At 36.2% G+C, this 18,713-nt stretch overlaps 1 protein-coding gene and 1 long non-coding RNA gene across 3 annotated transcripts in view; one reads left to right on the top strand and one right to left on the bottom strand.

Moving 5' to 3' along the window:
* The window catches only part of LOC148282867 (uncharacterized), a 38,688-nt gene extending 21,082 nt beyond the window's left edge, over positions 1-17,606 (bottom strand). The window contains exons 1-2 of one of the 2 annotated variants that reach the window (XR_015822006.1): positions 16,379-16,701; positions 4,700-5,137 (exon numbers count right to left, since the gene is read on the bottom strand). Coding sequence is in view for 1 of the 2 variants with exons in the window: in XM_088224380.1 (XP_088080506.1) it covers positions 5,067-5,137; positions 16,711-17,047 (408 nt within the window). In the remaining variant the exon portion in view is untranslated. The other variant, XM_088224380.1, reaches the window with a different exon arrangement.
* Positions 2,261-5,905, top strand: LOC148282868 (uncharacterized). Its single transcript, XR_015822007.1, has 2 exons — positions 2,261-3,422; positions 5,453-5,905. It is a non-coding gene; the product is annotated as an uncharacterized LOC148282868 (long non-coding RNA).
* Positions 17,607-18,713: the final 1,107 nt, after the last annotated feature.

The raw sequence follows: 18,713 nt of genomic DNA, 5'->3' as shown, positions 1-18,713 counted from the left end.
GTCATCAAGCGGAGGGGAAAGGGTTGGCTGTGGAACATACTGCGGACGCCTCCTGAGAACGTTAAATAGGCTTGCATACTCTTCGCGGCATCAAGATCTCAATGTCCTGAACGTCCACTGCTGACTGTTCATCGGCTGTTCATGACAGAACTATGAAACGCGAACCTGACTTGGGAGGATTCACAGGAGCGGACAGACGATATAGATGCCTAGAGGTCCATTGTGGACACCATATGTTTAAACTACGAAGCGGTCATGGCATGATGATGATGCAAGTCCTGTGTTCACGCGATTGAGGATCGAAATTCCAAGATTGGAATGTAAGAGGATTATTATTACAAGTAGGAAGATCAATGTTGAAAATGGTTGAACAACCTGATCTTATTTCCACTATTTGAAAAACCCTCACAGACCCGAATAAACTTCATAAAAAAAGAATATAAACTTGATACTTTATAAAATTAGCTACTGATAAAATTTTAGCGGATTATAATTACGGGTGGTATAATATGTATCTAGGTACCAAAGTATCAAGGTGATAAGAAGTTTTTATATTTTTTTATTTACACCACAACAGAACAGGAGGCACAATTACAGTGGTGAATCACATCACAGAACACCCAAGCTTGAGAAAAATCAAATTTAATATTTAAGTTTAATATTTATTTTAAGTTCTCACCGAGAATCGAACCCGGAACCTTCCGTGTGTGAGTCAAGCGTCTTGACCACTGCACCACGAAGGCCGCTAATAGAAGTATTCTGTATAGTTAATTAACATTGATAATTAATATCTAGTAAAATGATAAAAAAAAAATATGTAGCCTAAAACCACTATAAAATAAAATACACAGTTCAGGTCTACCCGGGATTTAAATACAAACGAGTACACAAAATTAATTGGACCAAATAAATCAATTACTTGTACGCTCTTCAAATTTGTTGCATATCTATTTTTCTAGCCGCTCTGCCGGCCATACCAAGATTACGTGATAGCGTTTACATAAATTGAGGTAACAAATACAAATACAAGGTTACCACATACGAGTGTATACGATATTGGCGAAATTCCGATTGACCACATTGTTTTAATCTCGAAAGTGACAACGGTGAAATTTGCAGGGAAAGTTAAACACTCCTTGGCGAGAGGTTTTAAGAGATCGAGGTTCTTCTTCCACCAAAGGAAATATGGATCCAAAGAAGATCGCCCTGAAAGAAATTAAGTTAAGTGTAACTCGGCAGCCGGCTGCCCTGTAAATAAATATCTTTTGGTAGAAAATATTCAGGTACAATTGGAACCGCCAAGAAAATTGAGCACTGTTATAACAGTGATAAATGAAGCCACGGCTATTATCCAAAATAAATTTAAGCTTTATAGATCAAGTCGGTTATGAGTTTGACGCCCAATTTAGTACTTTTTGTGCAGAACTGTAAAAGACATTACGTGAAATAATTACAGTAGTAAAATGAACGTCTCGTGAAATAAGTGATAGTGAAATCGGCCAAAAATCTTCGACCCCGCCGCGAACCACGTATTGCCAACTTGGCGGAAGACCGTGATAAAATTAACTTCACCCACGAGCAAGTCCAAGAAATCCTAAAGGCTATTAGAAAAACGTGTGAGGAATCTGTAAGGTGCGGTAGATTTCCGTCATGTACCACGCGTTACAGGGGCTTGTGCGATCGGAGACGGGTTAATTTCATCATCGCTCTCGTTACGATTTTAAAAAGTGCGGAGGCTATTGACGGGAACAATGCCCTTAAAAGCCAATTAATACTCCTGTAAGATGCAGCCAAATGATGGATTGTAATTTAAGGAAGAAAACGCCCAAGAGACGAGGCAATGCATAGGATTCACCGCACATTAGCACCAAAATATTTGGGGTTAAGGAGGAATTTACAGAGCCCTGTTGCACCTACCCCGGTATATGAACCTGTATGGGACTTTAATGCTACCTATACGGCTATGTCGATAGCAACGAGGACTTAGTTCCACACACACGCGGAGGACGATGGTCCAAAAATGTTTTCTGTCACCCTATCGACTATCACCAGGGTTCGTTTGGTATTCTTGAAAAACCTTCGACAAATAAAATATAAAGCGATTGAAAAAGTGGCGACACTTACATATACGTATGTGTCTATGGCTTTCGTCACTTTTAACTTTAATTTGATTCTTTATTGTTTGTAGTCAAACTTGGGTATTTTGTGTATAATTTACTTTAATGATGAAAAAAAATGTTTTACAGAGACAGCAACATTATTTTTTTTTTTGCTTAGATATAACACACATTGACATGTGTGCGAAATATGTGATACAAATTCGTTTGCGGGATTTTATAAACTTATGTAACCCAATACATTTATTGATTCAGTTCATACATTAAATACAGTACAAGCACTGATTTTACAGATTGAGAGGCGGCGGAGGTATTATTTCACGACAGAGGGTGATTTCGGGTTCCGGGTGGCCAAAACACGCGGTGCTTCGAACAGCCGAACTATCTCTTCGTAGTAATATGATGTCTCGCACCGTATTTAGAAGTTGGCGTAAGGGCCTGACAGCCAGCATTCGACTTCTCTGAGTAGGTACTTAGGATCAATTACTATGATCTGGATTAATCAAATTATATGTCTGACCAAAGAACCCGGTTGTACCAATTAAGGCAAGAGACTAGGTTAGCAAGGGTTGACAGTACAATATGACCGTATAGGATGAGAGCCAATGCGTAGCCTAGTACCAAAGAGTTCCAGATAAGGAAATCAAGCTGGTTCGCCAGGAGAGCCCTGAGTAGGTGTCTTTACCAAAAAGTACCAAGAAGATAGGTAAGCAGAAAGTTTAGAAGACGACCCAAATTACTCTGAATTCTGGAGCTATGTATCTGCCTTATAAAGGCCAAAATTAAGGGGGGATGACAAATTTAGGAGTCTCGCGGGGCATGGGGTAAGCTAAGGTGGCTGGAAGATGTCAGAAGGCTATCGCGTTCGAATACGATTGTATGCAAACCTACTGTACATGTTGGAGGAGTTGTTAATACGAAACTATGTTGTAAGAGTAGGATAGCAATATGCAAAAAAATGTATGGGGATTAAAACGGGTGCTATACTTGTTATTTTTTAATATACGTAAGTATTCCATTTTACAAGCGATTGGAAATACCATAGATATATTATTTACACATTCCTCGATATATCAACATCATAACATTCATAGCTTTTGTTAATTTTACTAATAATTAAATCATTAATGTTAAAAATAAATCAGCGATCCTAATAAAGGGTCGTAAGTGGCAAATGCGTTTATTTTTATGTCCTAGTGATTTTTTATGCTGTCAATTTTTCAGTTTCAATATTGTTTATGGAAATAAATTTGGAGGGAAGAAATCAATATTAGCGTCATCTTATGAGGCGGCCTCCGTGGTGTAGTGGTCAAGACGCTTGACTCACGCACGGAAGGTTCCGGGTTCGATTCCCGGTGAGAACACAAAAAATAAAAAATATGTGATTTTTCTCAAGCCTGGGTGCTCTGTGATGTAATTCACCACTGTAATTAGGCCTCCTGGCCTGTTGTGAAGCAAAAAAAAAAATGTTAATTATGCAAATGAACATATGAAGCTTCAGATATAACTTTCGAGAAGGGTGTATGAATATCTAAGCATTTACGGGGCTTATGATCTGTCATTGGCTGAAGAACACACAGTGAAAGGTCATTCATAAGTCTCTTTACCTCTTGAAAGATCTCTCAAATAAAAAATAAACATTATTAATATTTAAAGCATTAACTTTGTGGTCAAACTTTTTACTAAATGTTATTAAATATTTGTATATAACCACTTACCAACTTTTCTATGTCTACCGGTTACGAGACGTACCCGTCTCTTCGTCAGGACACCTAATAAACCAACATGCAAAACCCACTATACACCTTCACCATAGTTGTTGCACAAAAATATAAAACCAACACGACATGCATTTTAATAAGCACATGCACTGATTAAATTATGAAAAAAATATGTTTGAGAATTAATGAAAAAAATAGAGGGGATGGAGGGAGGGGGTAAGCTTAATAGGTTTAATAGGGTGACCATTACAGTAGAACATCGTATAAAGGACTATATTGGAAGTTTGTTTGATTATTGATCAAAGAAACATTATTTTTTAAAGCTTTCCGAATTTGAAAAATTTCCATATTATTTACTTTTAACCCTTTGTTATTTGTATGTAAGATTTTAACTCCTGTATTTTTATTAAAGTCATGATTTAAATTAATTAGGTGATTTGCGAATTCAGGGAAATTATTATTGTGAAGACACCTCATATGTTCTTTACCACGAATATCAAAATTTCTTGATGTTCTTCCAACGTAAACTGAAGAACAGGAATTGCATTTAACTATGGTGGAGGTGTATAGTGGGTTTTGAATGTTGGTTTAATTGGTGTCCTGACAAAGAGACGGGTACGTCTCGAAACCGGTAGACATAGAAAAGTCGGTAAGTGGTTATGTACAAATATTTAATAACATTTAGTAAAAAATAAATAATTGGATAAGCAGTCAGACGATCCTTGAATTACATATTTATAATAAAAACGAAAATGAGAATCACCTTACCATTTTAGAACATTTTAATTATTATCTATCGTGACTTGATAAATTAATATCAATAATTAATTAAGAACAAAATTTAAATATTCAAGTACTTACATCAACGTCTTGTTCCTAAAACCATATTTTTTCACTTAACTATAACTTTCACACGGATCGTAAAAACCAGAAAAAAAGCACACACGTTTTGGAATAATACATTTTCCCACACAATATATGAACTTTTAATTGCTACAACCATTTTAGTAAATTGTAACTAAATATAACTGATTGATCTATCTTGTGATACGATCACTTGTTTCTCGAAGCACTTTTGTACTATGGATTCTATGTTTTACTTGGTCAAAATCAGTGGTTAAGCTTCTACCATTGAGGCCAGTTTCACAACTGTATGTAAAAGGACCAACGATTTGAACATCTTTAGAATGGCACCCTCAATTTCCTTATGTGGCATTAATGATACGCTTCAAACTTTGATACTGACGTGAGATCCGGACTGTGAGATCCTGACTGTAGGATCCTGACTGTGAGAGTAGCCTGCAATACCAAAAATAGCCTATTAGAGAAAATTCTCTATACGAGGGGTTCAGTCGCATAAACGCAAAAATTATTTGTATGACTTTAAACACATTCATTAAAGAAACAAAACATATAAATTAACAAGATACATGAGAATTATATAAAATAATCGCAAAGCAAATATTAACCACTGCAAACGAAATCGAGAAATAATAAATGAAAAATTGTATCTAAATTTGTTTAAATCAAGCCAGTCTGAAAACGTTTGGACATACTCTAAACATTGTTGAATTGACTAACTGGTAAAAGAAGTTTGTCGGCCTCGTGGTGTAGTGGTCAGCGCGTTTGCCTACCATGCAAGAAGTTTCAGGTAAGTTTCCCGACATAGTTTACGTGAAATATTTATTAAAAATGTGTTTTTCACTAGAATCTTTTATAATCCCTGGACACCTGAAGCGTAAGTCTGATCATCTTACCTTCATGTAACAAAAATGATCAAGATACACTGCGATTGGTGTGCGAAAGGGAATGAAGATGATGAAAAGAAGTAAAAAAAAAATTTTAGACGCGTTGCCTAGTAGTAGGTGAATTGGTTCAGCCGGATGAACCTCACCCACATGATAAAGGTTTTTTTTTAAATTTTATTTTATAAATGATTTAACTCTTTTACTTCACAAAAGTCAACAGATGGGAAGGCAGAATGGTTTTTACATATGGTAAATGTTATGAATGTTTTTACACATGGTAAATGTTACACAGCGTGTAAAGTGGCCACCTTAATCAGCCAATGACAGGTCATAAGTCCTGTAAATACCTAGACCTCTATATTCTCTTCTCAAAAATGTTTTCCCTCCGTGTTGCAACAAATTTAGATCTAAATAACTCCCTGGGGAGGAAACCAGCCAGTCTACAAACATTTGGACATACTCAAAACATTGTTGAAACACTGTATAGTTATTAAAAAAAGTAATGCATATTGGAGTATAAAGAACATTAGAAAAAAGACTGATATATGTTAATGCATTCGGCACTTAAGGCCTCCGGGCCTCGTTTCATCGGTCCTCAAGAATTTTTCTCAGACAACTAGAAAAATTACCCCTTTGATCCTCACAATTTAATCTTTCGTGTTTGGAGCAATCTAAATATAATAAAAAAGAATCTGTCATCAAAAATAATGCTTTCAAAACACAAAATATACATATCGCGATCAAAATTGAATAGGTAAGAATCTGTAATGTAAAAAAGAGTCCGCATCGCCGACTTTAAAAGACTAATTAATTAATTATATTAAATTAAACTTTTAGAGACTAGTAAATTAATCAGCCCTCCGGGCCTTAATGATCGCCCCAGTTGATCGGCTCTTGAGGCCTCGGCTAATTAGGATCTCAAATGCGCTATATAAGTTATTTATTTATTTATTTTATATACAGCCTAAGCCAATTACAACAGTTTTATGAAGAAACAGAAATACAAGAAACTGAACAAAAAGAACATAAAACTACGTAGCAAAGACAAACAAGGGCAATACAATAACGGTATACAATATATTCATGAAAACGAAAGACATAATACTTTGAGCTCAACCATGCCAATCCAACTTCATCCCACACTGTTTTAGTCGCGAAGAGATCTACAAAAAGCCGGAAGATCTACTTTGAGCACAACCATGCCAATCCAACTTCATCCCACACTGTTTTAGTCGCGAAGAGATCTACAAAAAGCCGGAAGATCTATCTTAAAGAATTCCAAGTCGTGTGATGAATTGACTAATCTACACATTCTGGACATTGGGGCATAAAAACGAAAGTTGTTCTTAGAAGATTTAATAAATAGCAGATTTTGACTTCTAGTGGCATGGTTGGCAACATGAATAGAAATAGATTGTAACAGAGATGGGGCATCACTTATAGCAGTTATAGTTATCCACGACACAAACTCAAGTAAAGCGCCCTTAAGGTGTTATATTACGAAGATGGGGCGAACCACCTTAATGTACTATACAAGTACATTAAGGTGGTTCGATTTCTTATTTTTTGGAAATTCAAAACGACCCTATGCGGAAAAGATGTTCTATGGCCTAAAGATTAAGGGAAAAATAAACGAAAACATATATTTTTATGATAACATTTGCCGCGAGACTGTTGAAGTTTAGGTATTTTAGCATTTTCATTATAGTTTTAAAGTATTATTTTCTTGGGTAAGCTTGGTAAAATATAAAAAAGTATTTATTACACAGATAAAACATAAGCAAAATTAATACATTAAAAAAATGTATTAAGCAGTTTCAGTATTTTTTACTTTTTCATGTAAAAAAAAAACCACCAAAATTACATTTGGCGGTTATTACTAGTGTTGGAATTAAATTTTATGATTTTTGTCGTTTTTTCATAAACCAGTTTCTTTTTTGATTTCTGCAGACAGAAGTTGAAGCTTCTTTGACTATTTTTACAATTCGTGTGGCTTGACTGTGACAGGAAAACCCCTTGGTGGAAGGTAGTATGGCCTCCAAAATAATATGTGTCTACTATTGCTTCTGCAATCATCTTATATGTAAATTGTTCAGTCCTTCGAGGTTGTGTCAAATTATCTCACTTAATCAAATCCACATACTCTGTTGCACAAATATTACATTCTGGTAATTAGAATGTTCGGATACTTGTTGCAATTGCAGTCCGCTTTATTTTGCAGGCTCTTGGAGTTATCCTGAAAACCATTTATTTAAGTGTCTTCTTTCGTCAGCTAGCACTGATAAAAGAACATTCTCAGGATACGAAGTCAAGTTTTTTTTTCTTCTTGAACTGGTTTATAATAACAACTCATTTCATTTCACTGGACAAATAACGACATAAAATGTTTGACGTATATAAATGCTGCGCACCATAAATGTGGGATGGTTTGGTTTTTATACATTTTTTGACAAAGTATAAAATTATAAATGTTAAGTATATTGAACCACATAGGTGCATGAACTTTAATAATGAAAGTCTTAGGCCTCAGGCGGATTATTGTGAGATGCATCCAGCTTATGAATCCTGTTTCCGATTGAAGGCAAATTTGTCTAGGGGTTGACTCTCTTCGACTGACTTTAATTGCAAGGTCCAAAGTTGATAGCTTCACAATTTCCACTAAGTATAGCTGCTCAGCACTTAAGTCTTTCTTATAAGTGACTTCAGGCTTGCATTCTATTGGGTGAATAAAACTATGGGCAGCTTCTCGCCATCTAACAATTTTCCTATTTCCCCCGTGACGCTTCTGAGCCCAATTGTAGTTCCATCTAAATTTGAAAAAAATATGACAAATATGAAAGCTTATTGGCATGTAACTGGCAACCACTGTTCCATTGAATCCGATCGCAACCAGCTTTGTAAGATCAATATCAAATATTATTATGTATTTTTCAATGTTCCTAGCTCTTCCGACATTTAGATACGTGACCAATATACTCGTACTCAAGTAATTTTTACCAGACTTACGTGTTTTTCGTTTTGATTTTTCTTCAGCTTTTTCCATATGTTATGGTCTTGTCTTTACTTCCGTCAAAATATAAATGAATCTGATCAGAATCCGCTACAACTAGCTGGGATGATAGGTGGTTCTTGTTTTTGTTCTCAAACGCCGAATTGAAAATTCAATCAATGACGTTCGATATGTTGCTTCGTGATATAAGGCTAACATCTTCAAGTGTAGCTGACATGATAGCTACCCCTGCTCGATCAGAAACCCCACCCATACTGATTTAATTTTCTAACTAATGAAAATTTGGTAACTTGAAGTGTGAGGTATTTTAAAATTTGGGATGGGCTTTTAACGATATTTGACTGCGTTGGAAAGCCAGTACTGTCGCTCACACGCTGCTTCCGTTTTCTCGTATTTTCCTCAAAATAATTTTGTACTTAATTATTGGGATTGATGCACGTTTCCTGATATGTTCTAACTTCTTAACAATTCATTTACACATCATTTTACCAAAACATGGCCATTTACAAAAAAGATCTAAAATTCAACCCCCTCGCGGCAAACCTTACCTTTAAAAAATATTTTTTTATTTGATTTTTTCTTATTCTGTATACTATGAAACATATTTTCCGCATAGGGCCATTTTGATTTTTTTTTTAATCTCCATACAAGATCGATCTAAAGTACATACTTACTGAATATGATGAAAGAATTCATTCCTATCATTAAAATCATACGAATATAAAAATTTTCGTAGAGAAAAACTTTATAGACAACTGAACACAACACTGTTATCTTCCCATTGTAATCGGGGCCGTGAAGAGTAATAACATTATTATAGATAAGTATATTTATAGAACCAGAACCCAGGATGAGTGTTTTCGACTCGGTGGCTGATGGTAAAAATCCCGAAAAAAGTAATCGAGGGGAGATCGGTCCAGCCTCGTTGTTTAGTAGTTGACTCGTTCGTCTACCATTTTTGAGATCCTCTATTAGATTCATGGAGAAAAGGAATATTGATTTTAAAGGTTGTTTGAACTGCGATATTTCATTGTTTCTGGCGCCTGAAGCGTGAGAGTGATTACCTTACCTTCTTGTAAGAGATGATCGAAATACGCTGAAGTTGGTTTACAAACACATTGCCATATACTGGGTGTGGAACGGGGAATGATGAGAAATCAAGAATGTAATTTGAACTACTCACAATTTTATTGTATTTGGCAAGATGCTGATACTAAATTAGTAAGTACTTAGAGATTGAATTCCAAACAGATGGAATTATCCTTATCTCGCAAACAATTACATTTCGTCATGATCGAAGAGCAACAACTCGTGCGATTTTCTTCAATGTTGCATGAGAGCGGTTTAAAAAAAAAAGTTTTTTATCTCACTTGGATGTAAAATACCCGTAATTTTACGGTAATTTTCATTCATTTACTTTACTATGTATATAATTAATGTCTCCGATAAGAGACTCGTATTTATCGAAGTAAAAATTTGCAGAACGCAAAGCTAGGACAAGAATTATTATCGACAAAATTTAGAAAAGGTGCTACGTTGGTTTGGACATGTAGAGCGAATCGACAGCGAAAGAACGGCGAACGATGGATGTCGAAAACGAGGTATACCGAGAAAGACATAGCATAGCTTGAAGAAGGACATGACAAGAGTTGCGTCCATGTGAAGACGATTAAATGTTGACGAAGCGGGCTATGTTAGAAAGCTATTTTTTTTAATTTTAATTAAATAAATAAATATTTGCGTACTTATGATTTACCCAAATATTTCATTTTGAGTGCCATTTTCAACGAGTTGTAAATAACTTGCTATTAGAAAATGGAATCAAGTTGGGGTAGAGTGGGATTAAAACGACGGACCTTTGGTCCGTGAGTCCGAGACACTAGCCACGGGACCACAAGCCGATTAACTTTCCGAGATCAACTGCTGTCCGTGTGATGATGAAACCCCTCAAGATAATCCCCACTTGTTGATGCATTGCCCTCTTTTCAGCGTCGAAAGACAACATGGAGGCGCGATGCAGAAGCGTCGGTGAGAATCCGCACACCCATTACGTAATAAGTCACAATGACTTATCACAAGATGGAAGATATCCTTAATGATTAAGATAGTACAGGTAATAGGGACAATGAATGATAACACGACACTAAATGCGGTGATTTCTTAAAATGAAACCGAAGACCTACTGATGTCTATCAATAGTCCGGCTTCTCTCGAATGAGTTTCTGTGGTTTCCTCTTCATTGAGCAAATGCGAAGAAGTTCCTATGAAGATCCATGGCCAAAATTCCCTCCCTTTCCCAACGCTTCTTCGGTATAAATAGCCAGGAAACAAAATCCAATTGGGAATTATAAACCTAGTACATTATAAGAAAGGTTAATAATACTGCAACTCCCATAAAAAAAACTAAAATAAATAAATAAAAAGCGAGCTACGTATGCAAAGACATAAGTACGGCGAATATAAGAAATAAGTTTACAGCTGATACCAGTTGGTTTAATCCGAACGTATCGTCTCGTCGCGACGCGTCGACGTCGGCGTCGGTCATAGACTTCGGGAAAATGGCTTTTGGGCAAGGAGGCGTTCGAAAATAACCATCTGATAAAAAATGCGCGCTAATCCACTGAAATGAGCAAAAAAATATACTAAAGCTGATTGGCAGAATGTTCTTTTCTTTGGTGATTCGTAGAACAATAAAAAACTTAATTTTAAAACAAAAACAATTAAACCATTATGCCGCTTCCCCGTAATGGTAGACAGAGAATAGAACGCCATATCACTATCTCTACATTCATACATCTTCTCATGTACGTGCGCCGATTATTCCGACTTTTGACATGTCCATCTTCAAGTATTTGTTTGATTTTGCCAAGCCATGTCTTTCCTGGTCGACCCCGATTTCTGCATCCATCAACATTTACATAGTAAATATTTGTATCCATTCTTTCGCCGTCCAGTCATTAGCTCTACATGTCCCTACCAACGCAGAACTCCGTTCCTGGTTTTGTCGATATTGCTTACATAATCTCGACGTTTGTGCACGCACCTATCGGGCATAGTTTTACGCCCACACATTCGTCCAACAGATCGCATTTCAACAGCATTCAACCTACTTTCATCCCTGTTTTTAAATTCCATAATTCGCTCCCACAAATAATAAGGGTCGGCACCAGAACTCCACTTAGAAACTGCTAATTTTACCTCATGCGACAAACATTAATTTCAACAATGTTTGAGAATGTCCAAATGCTTGCAGACTGGCTGGATTTCCTCCCTAGGGAGATATTCATATTTAAATTTATAAATTTTAATTTGTAAATGCCTAGACTACCAAATCCTTCTCAAAAATGTTTTCCCTCTCTGTTGAAATTAATTTAAATATTCATTTGTCAAAGTTGATTTACGTGCACCGTTCACTCAGTTCCTGCACTTACCCTCCTTTCAATATCTTTCCGAGTCGTTCCATTCCTATTATAGTAAACAAGGGCGCTATACAATAAATAAATATCCCAGCACGTCTAGCAGCTACAGAGCGCGTGCACGGTTGGGATTCTAGTTCCTCGTTTCCAATTGAGATACATTTCAACTATAACAGATAAGAGCTTGATTACGGCACGACTTGCAGCTACAGATTGCAGGGACGGCAAGAAATCTGGTTCCCATTTACACATTTTCTAAATTGACAATGAAGTTTAGTGTTTTAATGAAATTAAAAAAAAAAAATAATAATAATGAGTAAGATTGCAACACGTCTTGCAGCATTCAGTTTTTAATCCCTTGACAGAAGAACAGTTAGACTGCTTCAAGTAAAATACCTATAAAAATTAATACAAACACGCCAAAAACGCAAGTAAAAGCAAGTAAAACGCAATAGGCATATGAAAAACAATAAAAATTTTATACATATTATAATCGCATCATCATATATCGCATAATCGCAAACTTTTTATATCATATGTATGTACCTACATAATTAGCTGCACACGAGTTTCAAAACTAAGTAACGAAATTTTTAATTGCTTTTTTTAACATGGTAACCTCCGTTACCATTAACCATTGTAGATAATTGAATTTGTATATGCATACGAAGCAGTGCGTAGACAATAAACTAACAAAGTCAAAGTTCAAATTAAAGAAGTTTGTAAGGTGACACGTTGTGTGTGCGTTTGTAGGATGAACGCGGAAAGTTACCGGGCCGGGTGGATTTGCGTGACATGTGTGAAAAGGGCCTAAGAAGCACATAAGTACATCATAGGTTTACAAATATTGTATAAGTATATATTTACGTTTGTTGAATCACATTATGTATTTATTTATTACAAGAAAACAACAGGCATTACAACAAAAAAATAAATATTTACAAATAAACCAAAATGATAGGCCAATTATAGTTTTCTATACATTACTAAATACAATTTCAAAAAAATAAGAAAAAAAGCGTACATTGAAATAGCCACTCCGCATCATTCCACACGTAAAAAATAAATGAAATATTACAATAATAATGAAATAATAAAAAAAATAAAAGAAAAAGTTTTTTGTTTATTCGGACTTAAAAATCCTTTCGCCGGCGGATCCATACGGAGCTATCCAGTCCTCCCTTCTATCTTCTTTCAAACAACAGAAAATAATTACAATATTAAAGTGTACAAAAAATAACATATTAGGTAGGTACAGTTAGATTAAATTATATTATTATTTTTAATTAGGGTTCTAGCATTTTCTTTAAATTTGTTTAAAGTGAGGAAATATATATCTATTTCAGCAAAGAATGTGTTATAATTATTTAAAATTCTGGGCAAAGATGCATTATTATTATTCGTGTTTGAAATACCAACATGAAATAATTGTTGCAGCCGAGTTGTACGTTGAGGAATACGAATTTCAATTTTCTCAAGCAGTTGAGGGCAATCTAAATTGTACTACTACTTTAACCATCACGCCATTTCCCCGTAGGGGTAGGCAGATAGGATGGACCGCCACGAACGTCTATCCTGATATACATTTCCTAGCTTCTTCCAATTCATATATCATGTCATACAGGCGCCGTGGCGCAGTTGTTTAGACGGCCAACTTTGAAACTGGCGTCGCGGGTTCGATTCCCGCCAGTTACAAGAAAGGGTGTATTTTTCATTACCTCCTTCCATATCCCCTCTATCCCACCTGCTGACAATCCTCAAAATAGAGGCTTAACGGGGTATTCCTTTAAAAAATATACATGCACTTCGGTTGTCTGCTTTTGACATGACCAGACTTGAGATTCCGATTTATCTGATCGAGCCACGCCTTTCTTGGACGTCCACGTCCTACGTCACCATTCACTCTCGCCATATATGTGTTTATATTTACCATGCTTTCGACATCCATTCGTTCTACGTGAGCAAGCCATCTCGGTGACCCTTTCTTAATCTTAACTATACCTATCTCAGATTTGCTGTTTGTTTTTATTATTCGTAATCTTGTCAGTACATTTATTTCCCACATATTCGTCTAAGCGACCGCATTTTAATTGCACTCGTTGGTTTGTTCTTCCTCTGCCAATTTCATGTTTCATTTCTATACACGAGTTTTGGGGCTAAAACCCCGCTGGACACAGCCAGTCTTGCTTCCATTTTTAAAAAAATGTTTAAAAGTACTCAATATTGTTATTTTTAATTTGACCAGCATTGGTTGCATTTGCCTACTATTTACTGTTTTTTGTGGAATTAGCGTCAATTTTATTACAGGAAGTATTTTTCAAAGTTTGAGGCTTAAAAAAACAATATTTACATCTGAACTTTCAGGTAACCAATTAATAATTTGTATTAACAGCATCCACTCCTTCAGGAACTTCATTCCTACGGGAAAGTAGATACAATAAATGTTTTCTTGAGCGCGGTAAAAATTGGAGGCATTAAATTGTATGGCTAAGTTTCCTGAAAATCTACAAAAAAAAAACGAACTACTTTGAATGACGTCACTGGTTTATATAAATTAACCCATGATAAGAAAGTTGCGGAGGATTTCCGGTTTGCTTGCCGTCAATGGACTAACGGGCAGAACTGATCGAGAATAAGCCGAAGAGAACCTCTGACGTCAAAGATATTACATAAATTCAAAACTTTAAAAAAATATGGCGCTGATAATACGATACATAAAAATTGAAAAAAAAATGGCTTAATTTAATAGTCAATTAACAAATAAAAAATATTTTTAAAAACACGGAACTTCCTCATTACGCACATAGGATAATTGTCCTGTTTGTACATTTCAAATTGTCTTATATTATTTGCATAATTAAACCTGTCGTAATTGAACACAATAATTGTTCACTCTAGCCATTTAAATTGTATTATGTTTTCAAATGATAAAACAAAATTCACGACGTTCTTACAATATATTTTTTTTTAATACGCTAGCTCCATAATATAACCACAATTATTCCTACAGCAGAACCAACTACTGAATACACAAAATATCATACATATTTATTTCAATAAACGATTAACTTTTTTAAAGTTATTGTACTTTGTATCGTTACAAAGTTATGACGAGCATTGGTTTGTAAGTTCCTGATAATTACCTAAGACAGCATCAGCATAGATTGTTTTATATTTTAATATACAGGACTAACCCGCCGATGGTTAAGCCTGTTCGAAGGGCTACCGCTATGCTGAACAACATCGCTCTGGATGTTGATCTGTTCCATGTATCCAAAGGGGTTTTCCGGAGCAGGATTCTCCTACTACTTTGACAAAAGTCTCTTTATGTATTTAAAAAAAATAAAATAATATGCACGTCTTGAATTTAGTTTTGTAATGAATACGTGATTTATAATAAATAATTTTAATTTAATTTAATTGAAACATAAAAAAATACCAGAAATTAAGTGTTTTTTTTAAATATATCTAAATACTAATATGTACTTATGTAGGCATTGGATTTACCTAGTTATGTATAAAAAAACTATAATTGGCCCATAATTTTGGTTTATTTGTAAATACTTGGTTTATCATAATTGGCCTATAATCTTGTTATAATGGTTGTTGTTTTTTTTTTTTAATAAATGAAAAACAACAGGAAATGTAATAAAAATTATTAGCAAAAAGGGTGTGTATCAACATAAGCGATTTAAACAAAAATTAAAAATAAGGATTGTGTTCCCCGTTTAAGGATTATTTTAACGGCTTGTACGATTTAGAAATTGTATGGCGGTACATTAAAAAATATTTCTATTTCACGTCATACCAACATACATTATAATTTTAAATAAATCAAATTAAAGTGTATTTTAATATGTTTTCAAATATGTTTTCAAAACGTTAGTAAATTAAAAATAATTTGGTAAAATAAATAGGTTAATCGGGTTATTTATAGAAAAATAGCAAAGGGGAACCTTTCATAGTTTTTAAAGCCCTTTATACTTTCTGATGGCAGATGTTTATTTTATAAGGTAATTAGACAGATATACATGTAAAAAATAATTATACAGATAAATATACAACTTCACGGCCGCATTGAGTGTTTACTTAGGTAATAGGTACGTTAGTTATTTTCAAAAAGATAATTTAACGCTAACATCCAGCCAGACCTGAGAAAAAAACATTTTATTTGAAATAAAAACAAGTCGCCAATGCAAAGACATAACTTTAGTTGCGCATAATGGTATTTAAAACATATATTTTTAGGAAAATATAAAATGTTCAACAATAATCTTCAGTAAGCTACGAAGGCGAGTCAGAGCCTAGATGAAAGCTGTTTTAATATCCGAAAGGGTCATTCATACTTATAAAGAAAACAACTTACGTCAGCTTGTCAAAAGTCCCGCATACCCAATTTACACAAAAATTCACAAATTACGCATACACGCAGCGACGGTCGTCGCAGATAACGGAAAATGAGTACAGGAATGTGAGACATTATCAATTATTTATCGGAACACTGCTACGCCGCTCGAATTGGTTAGTTTTAGTTTCCACTAATATATTGGTAACAGCCACACGTCGCGGTCGGCACGGCTCGTGACCGCATTCCTAGTGCATCGTAGGCCGGATCGATGGGAACACAGCACGGGCGCAAGCATGCTCGTCGGGGGGACAGCTAGAGGTTGGGCCGGCAATAATAAGTAAGCAGATTACCCGTCGGAGATGCATCTCGCAGCCGCATTCCGGGCATCGCCGCTAGGTCAACGACCGCCTCCTTGCGGGTGGATCGGCACGCCGTGCAGGGCGGGGGCCGCGCCGCGGTGCGCGCGCAGCGGAGCGCGCGTGCCGGCGTGCGCGCGGGGCACGCCGGCCAGCGGGCGGCGCGAGCGCGTATCGATCCGCAGGCAGCGGAACTCGCGGGAGCCGGGAGCGCGCACGACCATCGCAGCGCGCTGCTGGCGGCGGAGTGACGCGGAATGGCCGCCGCCCCCCCTCGGCCCCGCGCCGATGCCCGTCTCCCTCCCGCGCCCCTGCGACTATTTATACCCATAGAGGCCCCTCTCGCCGGCGGTAAACGGGCAAATGCGATTCCGATGCCGCCATCTGCGAACTTTCGGAGCCGTAATATTATTTTAGGTTTAGACTCGGTTTAGATTAAGGACCGACTTGAGCAGAAAACGCGAGACCCTACGGTGCGTGACAGCGATGCCGCCGACTGACAATCGGGCGAGTGCGGACTGCGGACTGCGGACTCCGGACTGCGGATCGCGCGACGAAGGAACCACGCGAAAAATCGAAGTTGTAAATTGGAATAAAAAATAATATTAATACACCGCCAGTTGTGAGCGTGAAGAAGCTGAGCGCCCAGCGTGCTCCGCCCACGTGCGCTTCCGGTATGCGATTGCCGCGCTTTTTCGTCGCGATGTGGTGCGCCGCTCTCGCGTAGAAAGGCGCCCCGCCGAGCCGCGGCCAGCCCCGCGCGGCGGCGGGCGGCGCCGCCCCTCGCGGCGCCGGGCCCGGCTGCTGCCCGCCTCGCCGCGCGGGGACGCGGGGCGCGGGAGGCGAAAGATAATGAAAGCTTTGAATCTATTTTTATTATTACATTACTATTATACCTACTAAAATAATTGTATTATTGCGTTCGTGTATTCATTATTCAATGAAATCTTCACAAATAAACTGTGGAAATGAGAACATACGTACAGGCGTATGTACATGAAAAGATGGCCACGAAGTACAGAGTTGAATGGCGTTCTATCCTCTTTGGTTTGTTGATAGTCGAATGCATCTTTGCCCAGAATTTTAAATAATTATAACACGTTTTTTGCTGAAATAGATATATACATATTTCCTCACCTTAAACAAATTTAAAGAAAATGCTTGAACCCTAATTAAAATAATAATTATAATTGAATCGAACTGTACCTATAAAATATTTTATTTTTTTGTACACTTTAATATTGTAATTATTTTCTCGTTTGAAAGAAGAAAGAAGAGAGGACTGATAGCTGCTCCGTATGGATCCGCCGGCGAAAGGATTTTTAAGTCCGAGTAAACAAAAAACTTTTTCTTTAAAAATTTTTTAATTGTTTATTATTACTGTAATATTTTATTTATTTTTTACGTGGAATGATGCGGAGTGGCTATTTCAATGTACGCTTTTCATCTTCTTTTTTTTACATTGTATTTAGTAATGTATAGAAAACTATAATTGGCCTATAATTTTGGTTTATTTGTATTTTTTTGTTGTTGTTGTAATGGCTGTTGTTTTCTTTTAATAAATAAATAAATGCTCATAACATCAATCAACTCCGAGAAATAAGAAAATAAATTATTACTATGACAATATTGAATTATTTTACATACAAACTGTTTCGCATACAACTAAAAGTATTATAAACATACAAAAATTCGAGGACATCGTAAAAATTATATCATTATTTATCATTAACATAAAATAGTTCATAACATACAAAAAAAAATATGAGTAATAAATACCGGAAGAATAAATCATATCTCAAGAACGCACAATGTAAGTTAAGTACTTATTTTATGTACAGTAAGCTCCTGACTTTCGCACATAATTGGTTCCTGAAAATGTGCGCGAATGCTGAATGTTCGAAAGTCGAGGGATGTAAAAATATTCATCAAAATTGTGTTTTAAAATATAAATAATTAGGTTAATGAGGCGTGTTTCAGTGTTTTCGGGTGGATTC

Source organism: Micrasema longulum, unplaced genomic scaffold, assembly GCF_059751315.1.
Source record: "Micrasema longulum isolate JH-2025_06_02 unplaced genomic scaffold, ASM5975131v1 h1tg000281l, whole genome shotgun sequence".
Taxonomy (NCBI): Eukaryota; Metazoa; Arthropoda; class Insecta; order Trichoptera; family Brachycentridae; genus Micrasema; species Micrasema longulum.
The sequence above is the reverse complement of the archived record's forward strand: the minus strand, read 5'-3'. Positions and strand labels throughout refer to the sequence as shown.